This window comes from Hyperolius riggenbachi, chromosome 3 (genome assembly GCF_040937935.1).
Source record: "Hyperolius riggenbachi isolate aHypRig1 chromosome 3, aHypRig1.pri, whole genome shotgun sequence".
In the NCBI taxonomy this organism is placed as follows: domain Eukaryota; kingdom Metazoa; phylum Chordata; class Amphibia; order Anura; family Hyperoliidae; genus Hyperolius; species Hyperolius riggenbachi.
In genome coordinates, this window is record NC_090648.1 from 430267515 (window position 1) to 430279566 (window position 12052).

A 12052-nucleotide genomic window follows, 5' to 3' on the forward strand; every position below is an offset into this window, starting at 1 on the left:
TTAGCAGACCAATGGGGTTCCTTCTGATTTAAAGGAACCCCATTGGTCTGCTAAGGACCAATGGGGCTCCTTGGAGCCCAAATACAAAGATGCTTAGGGAGCTCTGAGCTATATAGCTCAGAGCTCTGTCGGGTGCGTGCGGGTGCGGCGGCTGAGCGGCGAGTGACGTCGGGTGCGGCGTAGTTACAATGTAACAAAGTTGTTACATTGTAATAACTTTGTTATATTGTAACTGATTAGTATATTTCCGAGGATATTGCGTGGGAACTGGCTTTTAAAGGGACAGGTAAGTATTAATGGTTAATTAAGAATATTAAAGGACTTTTTTCGTGGTTATGTTTTTTGTTCAATTAAAATACTTTTTCTAAGTGTCTGTGTGTTTATTTACTTTTAACTCTTAAAGGAAATGGGTAAGGGGTACAAGTACCTCTATACTCATTTCTCCTGGGAGGGGGGGTGGGCATCTGGGGGACCCCTTTTTAAAGGGGACTCCCAGATTCCACCATGAACCCTCCCCCCAGGAAATCGCGGCCTCCACCTCCACCGCCCATCGGAGGTGGAGAAGAGCCCCTTGTCCTTGGATTGGACAAGGGCTCGGAGGGGGAGGGGAAAGCTTGGCTGCCCCTCCCCCTCCGAGACCCCCCAATCCATGGACCATGCGGGCTGGTATAGTCAGGGTGCGGAGCCCCACGCGGCCGGTGCTCCGCATTCTGGCTATCCCAGCCTGCATGGGGGACAAGGGGTTAAAGAGGTCTGGGAGGGGGGACCCCACGTCGTTTTTTTTTTATATTTCCCACACTCAGAACGAAGTAAGTAAAACTCTTCCCACTTGGGGGAATCTATGAAAATAATACACTATCGTTACCTGTGCAAAAAAAACTGACATTTTCCGAATTTAAAAGACATTTTCGCCCTTGAAACTTAAAAATCGATTTTCTCAAAAACTATAAGGTCTTTTTGAAAAAAAATTTTTTCCTCTTATTCCCACTGATCCCCTTAATATACCCTAGGAATTTGGTGTTCCTAAACTTTAAGCAGGCTTTGCTATTAACCGTTAAAGTCGGCGGGTTTTTAAATGTATACATTTTTACTTTGAAACTTTAACATCGATTTTCTCAAAAACTATAAGGTCTTTTTGAAAAAAAAATTTTTCCTCTTATTCCTCCTGATCTCCTTAATATATTCTCCAAATTTGAGGCTCTTAGCATTTAAGGGGACTTTGCTATTAACCCTTAAAGTCGACGGCTTTTTTATATTATACGGAGCGTTACGGTTTAATGCGAAATTACGGTAGCGTTTAATGCGAAATTACGGCATGAACCCACTGTAATGCGAAAATTACGCTTACGCGAAATTTCGCGAAATCCTTCTTCATTACGATTATGTACTTACGGCCATAATCGTAATTACACTAATTACGCGAAATCGTAATTAGGTCATTACGCTCATCTCTAGGCACTTCCTCCTACCTCCTACCTCTCCCCAACCGCAAGTACAGTCAATTAGAAAAGCAACCTCCCCGTTCGCTCACAAGAACCGTCCCTGCCACCTCCTCTAAGTTTTTCCTGCTTCCAGACGGTGCTTCATAGCAGGAACATTCCCTGTTGCCATTCGTCGACTCCTGATCACGTGACCCTCATGGGGTTCGGGGACCAAGGGGGCCCAATGCTATCGTTTTTGCAGGGGGGCCCTATTAAGTCTAGTTATGCCCCCTGACACCTACCATGCCACCTGCAAAATAAATGCAGGGGTTCCTTAAAGAGAACCAGAGATGAAGCACCCTCATGTATTTTCCCATATATATCAATGGGAACATGACAGTAAACACCTGCCCCCTTCTGGCTCTGCTTTCCTGCTAGGAGGATCCACAGCAGCAAAGCAGAGCCACAATGGGGGCAGACTTGGACTTGAAAAGACATCACAGAAGACTGACTCAGCTATAATCATTCCGGGCAAAGCTAGATTGAATGCTCAGTCGGGGATTCTTATCAGAGTAGGTGTTCAATTTCATGTTCCCATTGATATATATGGGAAAATACATAAGGGTGCTTTGTCTCTGGTTCTCTTTAAGAGCAAAAAAATGTTTGCAGGGGTTCCTTGAGATCCAAAAATATGTAGGGTTCCTCTAGGGTAAAAAGGTTAAGAAAGACTGGTGTAAACTGTAAACTCGCATTAAATTTAAAGCTACTTAGGGCAGCACCCAATCCAATTTACTTTTTCTCCTAAGTTTTCTCTTAGGAGATATTTTTCGTGTTCTGTTTATCCAGGATCCAGGGCCGGCTCTAGACTTTCTGCTTCCTGAAGCAAACTTTGGAGGATGCCACCTACACACACCTACACACACCTACACACACACACACACACACACACACACATAAACACACACACACACACACACACACACCTACACACACACACACCTACACACACCTACACACACCTACACACACCTACACACACCTACACACCTACACACACCTACACACTTACACACACACACACCTACACACACACACACACCTACACCTACACACACCTACACACACCTACACACCTACACACACACCTACACACACACACACCTACACACACACACACACACACCTACACACACACACACCTACACACACACACACCTACACACACACACACACCTACACACCTACACACACCTACACACACCTACACACCTACACACCTACACACACACACACCTACACACACACACACCTACACACACACACACCTACACACACACACACCTACACACACACACACCTACACACACACACACCTACACACACACACACCTACACACACACACACCTACACACACACACACCTACACACACACACACCTACACACACACACACACCTACACACACACACACACCTACACACACACACACACCTACACACACACCTACACATACACACCTACACACACCTACACACACCTACACACACCTACACACACACACACACCTACACCTACACACACCTACACCTACACACACCTACACCTACACACACCTACACACACACACCTACACCTACACACACCTACACACACACACCTACACACACACACCTACACACACACCTACACACACACACCTACACACACACACACCTACACACACACACACCTACACACACACACACACACCTACACACACACACACCTACACACACACACACCTACACACACACACACACCTACACACACACACACACCTACACACACACACACACACACACACACCTACACACACACACACACCTACACACACACACACACCTACACACACACACACACCTACACACACACACACACACACACACACACCAACTTGCACACACACACCTACACACACACCTATCAGATGTCACTGCTACTGATCAAGTGTAGTGATTGGCCCAATGGTGGTGAAGTGGTCCCGCTCGCAAGACCATTAGCACCAGTTAGCAAAAAGGAGCAGCAGGTGGTTGTGATTAGCAGGTATGAAGCCAGCACCCCTGCCTGTTTGGCCATGTGCCAAAGCTTCCCCTCTGACTTGCCGTGGTGATCTCTCACCAGTGATGGGGTTTTACCATTACATACCTCGATAAGAGGCATATTTTGGCACTTCACCTGCTTATGATGTCAAAGGCCGGCAGGTGCCAATGGTTGAGTGAGGATGTGAAATCAGGGATGCATGGATGAGGAGGGTAGTGTGTGTGCCAGGAAAGTGGGCAGGAGAGTGGAGAGGAGGCAGACACCAGGTGGCCCAAATTTTTTGTCCAAATGCCACTCCTAGTTTTTGCTGCCTGAATGAGGTGATCCAGGTGGCTTCATGGTAGGTCCGCTCCTGATTGGATCAAGCACATTCGAGGATGTAAGGGATCTTCATGAGGAGGTTTTCTGCTATAAAAAAAAGAAGCCATTTTTTTGTCTTTACCTTTTTTTTTTTTCTTTTTATTTCTTATTTTAACCAGTTAAAGATTGGCTGTGATTTGCTGATTAGATTAACTGTATAAATAAGCAGCTAATAAGGTCCTCATTGAGTGCATATGTTATTTTCTTCTTGTTTATCTTATAGCTGTGCAGTGTATGGTTGTCATCCTGTTAAGTTTTTCTTTTGTATTTTTACTTTTTTATAACTTTGAGGCCGCTGTGGAATCCCACTCATAGATCCCATTCCAAAGTCCATCAACATCCCGCACATTGTGTTGGATAAGTTAGGGACGGCGCGAGTGGTCGGTGGGCAGGCAGCGGCCTGGAAGTCCTGGCCATGGCTTGTCAGCCTGCAGGACAAGAGAAGAAAGCACTACTGCGGAGCAACCATCATCCATGAGAAGTGGCTTCTGACAGCAGCGCATTGCAAGTTCATGTAAGGAGGAGCCGGCCTTAGAATGCAGTCTAAACGCTTTACATGGATCTCAGTTTACTCCAGGGGCGTATTCAAATGTGTATGTCTTTTCACATTTTGCATAATTTAAAAATCCACATCCAAACAGTATAAATCTAGCTGTTTCACCTGTGTGCCATATGAAGGCTCTTGACCATAGTTACTCTACAGAAAGGAATGATAGGATCTTCTAAAACTATTTCACATGTCTACCAGCACAGCTGATACTTCAGGTGATATTGCAATGAGGATGTCTAATGTGCTGCCAGCACAGAGCTAAGTAACAAGTCAAATCTTTGTAGAGTAGTCAATAGTGTAGAGAATCAAACATTAATGTATGCAGTGGGTAACCATAGTCCACACTGCCACTGCAGGTGGGGCGTGCATCCAATAAAGGTGCCTGGAAATTTGGGCGCCCAGTAATGCCGATAGTAAGATATCTGTATTAAGTTCTCCGTGACCGCCTAAGGCAGGATGGCAGGCGCAGAGTGGCTCTCTCGTTCCTCAGTCATGTCGTGAGAGGTGTGATTTGCAGGGAAAAAGTTCTCGCTCGAGTGTGCATTCCCTGCAGTAAACACAGGGGGCCACCCATGGGTTTTCGCAGAAAATTTGCTGGGGGGGGGCAAACAGGGGAGGGGGGAAGCCATGCCAAAATACAGGGGGGAAAGCTGTGCCAAAAAATGAGGGTAATAGTGCTGTGCCAGACCAGGATGTGGGTGTGGTCATGGGTGGAGCCAAATTTAAATGAACTTGGCAATGGTGGGATATTAGACTACGACTATAGTAGGAATTAAGATTGTGAGCACCTGAAACGCCACCAGTTTAGGTAGACATTGACCCACTATTTTTAGTGACCAGGACCCCCTCCCCTAGTATAGGTGGTGACTAGGGATGCTCATTCGGATTCCACGGAAATGCAATTTCCGAAATTCCGCTCGGAAATTGCATTTCCGCATCGGAATACGGAAATCGGTAATGCAAGTGTTAGGCGGATTTCCACCGGAAATCGCGGAAATTTCCGCCGGAAATCGCTGAAATTCCGCCCGACTTTAACATCGATTTTCTCAACAACTATAAGGTCTTTTTGAAAACTTTTTTTTGCATCTTGTTCAGGAGATTCTGCTTAATAAACCTATTAATGTGTAACCTATGTGCTATTAACCGCTAAAGTCGGCGGATTTTTACTGTAATGTAAAATGCAGAAAATCCGCATCTGCCTATTTTCTGCATTTACATTACAGTAAAAATCCGCCGACTTTAGTGGTTAATAGCAAAGCCCCCGTAAGGCCTAGAAACACCAAATTTTCAAGGTTTATTAAGCAGAATCTCCTGAACAAGATGCAAAAAAAGTTTTCAAAAAGACCTTATAGTTTTTGAGAAAATCTATGTTAAAGTCGGGCGGAATTTCCGCGATTTCCGGCGGAAATTCCGCATCGGAATGCGGAAATTGGTAGCGGAAAGCGGAATCGGTATTTGGCAATGGTGGAATGCGGATTTACCGCGGAATCGGAAATTGGCATTTCGGACCATCCCTAGTGGTGACAAGTGCCCCCTAGTTTAGGTAGTGACCTGAGCCCCCTAGTTTAGGTAGTGACCTGAGCCCCCCAGTTTAGGTAGTGACCTGAGCCCCCCAGTTTAGGTAGTGACCTGAGCCCCCCAGTTTAGGTAGTGACCTGAGCCCTCCAGTTTAGGTAGTGACCTGAGCCCCCCAGTTTAGGCAGTGACCTGAGCCCCCCAGTTTAGGTAGTGACCTGAGCCCCCCAGTTTAGGTAGTGACCTGAGCCCCCCAGTTTAGGTAGTGACCTGAGCCCCCCAGTTTAGGTAGTGACCTGAGCCCCCCAGTCTAGGCAGTGACTTGAGCCCCCCAGTTTAGGCAGTGACTTGAGCCCCCCAGTTTAGGCAGTGACTTGAGCCCCCCAGTTTAGGCAGTGACAGGAGCCCCCCAGTTTTGGTAGTGGCAGGTTCCCCCCCACTCACCATAGTTCCAGCAGCCAACCCAGCGTCAGACCTCGGAATCAGCTGGTGACCAGTGACAGTGAGAGCAGGCTCACGGTACCCCCGTGGACACCGCGCTGCATATGCGGAAGCAATGTCACTTCCACATATCATTGCGATGTCCGCGAGGTCCTAGCACCCGCACTCACTGGTCGCCGGCTAATCGGAGGTCTGACACTGGGCTGGCTGCTCTGACTTAGACAGCAGGGGTGGCCAGGGGGTGCAGTTGACAGTTGGGGGGGCGGGGGGGGCGTCCACCCCATTTTGCCCAATGTGCAGATGTCCATGGGGACACCACTATCCACCTCCCAGCCCACGATCGGAGCTGGTAGGCTGTTGTTAACATTTAAAATAGTAAAAAACCATGTATACAGCACTGCGATCTAGCGCAGCGCTGTACAAACTGCCTTGTCACTTAACTGTCCCTCCGAGCGGCTCACAATCTAATCCCTACCATAGGCATATGCCTCTGTAATAATGTGTAGTGTATAATGTAACGTAGTCTAGGGCTAATTTGGGGGGAATAAAAGAAATGTTTTTTTTTTTTTATGATCATTTTTAATTTAAAAAAAAAAAAAAAAAAAAAATACCAGCAGCAACCAGAGACCACCAAAAGAAAGCTCGATTAGTGAGAAGAAAAGTAGGTAAAATTAATTTGGGTGGTAAATTGTATGACCGAGCAAGAAACCGTTCAAGTTGTGAAGTTCTGAATTGTAAAAAAAATGGCTTGATCACTAGGGGGGTATAAACCTTTGGTCCTCAAGTGGTTAAATACCAATATTTTACTATGGCCAAACCAACTGCAACAAGAGAATGTGTGCATCACAAAGTGAAACCTGACCTATCTGGCTGCAAACTTAGCCTAATTTGCTCAAATTAAGAGGCACAGCTTGTGCAAATGTGCATTTGCCAGAATATGCAGGGTCTTGCACCTAATTACGTAGCAAAATTTTGCCATGTGGGGATTAGTATGCGTAACATTTAGCACTTTAACAGGGGTGCCGCGGGTAGGCCCCCCATGAAACAAGAAAACCACATAAACAGAGCTCCAAGCCCTTTCACTGCTCGGAAACACTGTAGCTGCACCCAGTGTGTGTGTGTGTGTGCAGGCGACACCCCCCCAAGCATGGCCACTGGCAGGAAGAGCCCTCCACAATCTCCCCCCAAAGGATGGGTACAGTGCAGTTTGTAGGCTAAAATGCACCCAGGGCGAGGATGTAAAAATTGCGCCCCCCCCCCCCCCCCTTCCCGAGCAAGGTATGGGTGCCCGCAGTATAGGTTAGCCCGGTCTAGTTGCACTTAGTATAGGTCCCCCAAGTATAGGTAGCCAAGAATAGGTACCCCAGTATAGGTAGCCAGGCATAGGTGAGCCAGTATAGTTGCCCCCGCTATAGGTTAGCCAGGTAGGTGCCTCCAGTATAGGTAGCCAGTATAGTTGCCCCCAGTATAGGTTAGATAGGCAGGCACCCCCGGTATGTTAGATAGGTAGGTGCCCCAGTACAGGTTAGCTAGGTGGGTGCCTCTAATATAGGTAGCCAGAATAGTTGCCCCCAGCATAGGTTAGATAGGTAGGTGCCCCCAGTATAGGTTATTTAGGTAGGTGCCTGCAATATAGGTAGCCAGTATAGTTGCCACCTGTATAGGCTGGTTAGATAAGTGCCCCCAGTATAGGTTAGATAGGTAGCTGCCCCCCAGTATAGGTTAGATTAGGTAGGTGCCCCCCAGTATAGGTTAGATTAGGTAGGTGCCCCCCAGTATAGGTTAGATAGGTAGCTTCCCCCCAGTGTATGTTAGATTAGGTAGGTGCCCCCCAGTATAGGTTAGATTAGGTGGCTGCCCCAGTATAGGTTAGATTAGGTAGGTGCCCCCCAGTGTATGTTAGATTAGGTAGGTGCCCCCCAGTGTAGGTTAGATAGGTAGCTGCCCCCCAGTGTATGTTATGCTGGATACACACGGTGCGTTCGTGCACTCGATTTTCCCGTCGATTCCCGTCGATTCGTTTATTTCCAACATGTCCGATTTGGATTTCGATGGATCGTTAGGTCGATTCGCATGCAAAGTATGCCGAATCGACCTAACGATCCATCGAAATCCAAATCGGACATGTTGGAAATAAACGAATCGACGGGAATCGACGGGAAAATCGAGTGCACGAACGCACCGTGTGTATCCAGCATTACATTAGGAAGGTGCTCTCTCGCGGATACACACGCTGCTTCCTGTTTAGCCGGAAGCAGCGTGTGTGTGTATCCGCATCTATGCAGAGAGAGGAGACAGACCAGCGGCGAGAGAGCAGCGCTTGGAGCCAGGCAGGTGAGTTGTAAACAGCGCTTCCTGCTGCGCTCGCTCTGCATCTGAGGGGGGAGCACGGAGGGCGGCCCGGGAGAGGGAGGGCTGCCCTCGCCGCAGTTCCGGCTCCCCCCTCCATTATAGCGCCCCCTCCCAACAGCGCCCCGGGCGGCGGCACGCCCCGCACGGCCCTAGAAACGGGCCTGGATAGGTACCTACCATGTACCGCATTGCGTCCATCTTTATCGGTATAAAATCTGCAACTAACTCTACTCTCTCACAGAACCCTCCCCCGACGCCTAACCCTTAAACCACCCCACCACACAAACTAGCTACTAGGGATGATCGGAACCAGCAAATTCCGTTCCGCCGGAAATCACGGATTCCGTCAGTGTTAAATTCCGTCGCTATGAAAATTCCGCCAGATTTGTACGAAATTCCGCGGAATTCTGGATTCCGTCGGGAGGAGGAGGAATTATTTTTGTTTACATTGTTTTGTCAGATAAATTTAGTAAACATTAACAAACCACTGAAATTGAGCTGTACTGAACAGAGAAGCAGAAGGAGCAGAGAAGTGATCATTAGATATATAATATATAAATATAGCAGCTATGTAATAAAATGCAATGGCAACTTTTAGAGCAGATAATCTGTACTTTGGGAATTTGTAGACAGACATTACTTGTGCACAAAAGCAAATGCAAATTGTATGGGTAATAAAAAGTAGGAAAACACATTTTATCCAATGTTATGTTATGAGTTTTATCCCACTGTAAGTAAGAGGATTATTTATCTGGTGTGTCTTTTCAGCACTGGATCACACAGAGTGGTTGTGGGAGCGACCGACTTATCAGAAAGGGATGCACTAGAAGTCATAGTGAAAAGGAGTATTGCACATGAACTTTATGATGTAGAGGCTACACCTCCAGTGTATGACATCCGACTGCTGGAGCTGGAGCGCCCTCTTGTGCTTGGTGAGAGATGATCTTCAATAAAATGTATTCGTTTCTATCCAGTGTAACGATCGGTGTAACACAGAGAGGGTCTGATTATCGGTGATCTGCAGTATCACCAAGAATACAGATTATATACCTGATTATTGATGATCTGCAGTATCACCGATAATCAGATATATTACTAACCTCTGGACACCTGAGTAATGAGTGTTTGGTGCAACAGTAATACTTTGAGAACAATATCAGGAGGACAGGTACAAAGGCAGTAAGGAATACTGCACTAGAGAACGAGTACCTTTCAGCAGCCTGAGAATCTCCCGCAGGGAGGAGTCTGGCTGGGAGAAGGTAGGACCAGAGCGTGAGTGACACCAATGGAAGATGTCACTGACTGATCTGTGAACTATCTCTTAACTGAGGAGATAGTTCTCAAGGTCAGGCAAGCCAGGTCGGCAACACACGGACATACAAAGTACAAAGGCAGGAGGCTGATTTGGTAATCCTAAAGGTGGCCACACACGATACAATAAAATGATCCGATTTTACAGTAATTCGATAAAAACGATCGTATCTCTCGAAAAAATCGAAAGCTTTTTTTTTCATTCGACTGAAAAATCTGATCGGATTCCGTTTTTTTCGATTTAAATCGATCCGAAATGCCAGATATTTTGCTTCAATTTCTACTAAGGATTGTATGGTGTGTGTTGGATTGTTAATTTATTAATATACACGCCCTAGCAATTTTCTCTGAGTTTCCAATCATTTTTATCATAATTGAAGAAAAAATTTAACATAGGTGTGTGGTTCATTGGTCATATTTTTGAAATGTTACAATCAGTCAGAAAAATTGATTGCAATTCTTAAATTGAACAGATATTTAAAAAATTGTATGGTGTGTGGCCACCTTAAGGCAAGCAGGGTTTGACAACAGAGTATCAAATATAGCGAAGTACCGAATCAGTGAACAGAAGAGTGGTCAAGAAAGCAGTAAGTCATAACAAATAATAAACAATACCTAGTCTTGGGTGTGAGCTCCGTGATCATCAACACCCTGGAACTAGTCTGACATATAACAGAATGGTAACACAAGTCCCTAATCTTGGGTGTGAGGTCCTTGATCATCAACACCCTGGAACTAGTCTGAAGTATAACAGAATGATTACACAGAATCTGACAATAAGGTCTGAGTGCTTCCACGTAGTGATCGCAACGGCAGACAACCAGTGAATGACCAGCACCCAGTATATATAGCACAGCGCTCTCCAGCGCCTCCCCTAAGTGCTGGACCAATGGGAACTGGTTGCATCGTCAGCTGACCGGCTTGGTCAACTGACTCCCTTCTGGCTGTCATAAAAGTTCTGCCTCTCAGCGCGCGCGCGCGTGTCCTTCTGAACCTGTGTGGACTATCAGTCCCAGCCACACCAGACATGTGTTGTGTACCACTCGCCGCGCTGGACGCGGAACCAGCCGCGCCGCTATCAGAGCATGCGGTGGTTTCTCCGCGTTTAGCCATACTGGCAGATGTAGGCCCACGCGTGCAAACCGCCGCGTTGGATGCGGAATCAGCCGCCTTGTTCTGAGCACACGAGGCGGCTTTTACGCGTTTTCTCACATCCAGTTTGATTATTTTGATACTGCTTGAAGCTTACTCATTGCCTTGAACTGTCAGGCTTTATCAAATCCGAGTTTTTCTGGGATGTCATAGTGTGGGAAGGAATAGAGTGAGAGCAGCCACAGTTCAACAGTCCCATGTTGCTGAGTCAAGCAGCTGCCTGTCCAGACACTGCTTTTGACTCCTTTGTCAGGACTGCTTCCGGACGGTCACAAGACCAGATTTTCAAGAGTTCTTCAGTTTCATTAGATATGAGTGTATAACTTTCACTACTTTGCTTAATATTCTGTTAGATGGTAATTTAGATCCTTGCTTGGAGCTGGACTTTAACCACTTAATGACAAGCTGACTTATAAATAGTCCTGGAGCCATTAAGAGGCTATCTAGCAGGACTATTTATAAGTCAGACAGTGCTGCTGTCGCTGTGCGTGTGCATTCCTGTGCATGTGAAAATAGTGGGGAAAAAATCAAAGAAAAAATACACCTTTATTTCCAAAACCTATATTGCCACCATACTTTGCACCACGGACATAATTAAAATCTTGTGATAACCAGAACAAATGGGCAGATACAATGTGTGGGTTTTATGCACAGTAGCAGTGTTTATATTAAAACTATAGGGGATGAAATTGGAGATAGAGTGTATTTTTTCATTTTTTCCTTGTTTTTCCCTTTAAATGCATAGAAAATAAAGTAATTACTGAAAACCTATATCAACCCCAAAAAGCCCAATTGGTGGTGAAAAAAAACAAGATATAGATCATTTCATTGTGATTAGTAGTGATTAAGCTATTGGCAAATGAAAGGGATG

General features: G+C 46.1%; 1 protein-coding gene across 1 annotated transcript in view; it reads left to right on the plus strand.

The window, feature by feature from the left end:
- OVCH1 (ovochymase 1) overlaps positions 1-12052 on the plus strand; it is a 237084-nt gene that overhangs the window by 218166 nt on the left and 6866 nt on the right. Inside the window, exons 24-25 of the mRNA XM_068273718.1 lie at positions 4152-4374; positions 9487-9650. Coding sequence (XP_068129819.1) covers positions 4152-4374; positions 9487-9650 — 387 coding nt within the window. The remainder of the gene's footprint in view (positions 1-4151; positions 4375-9486; positions 9651-12052) is intronic.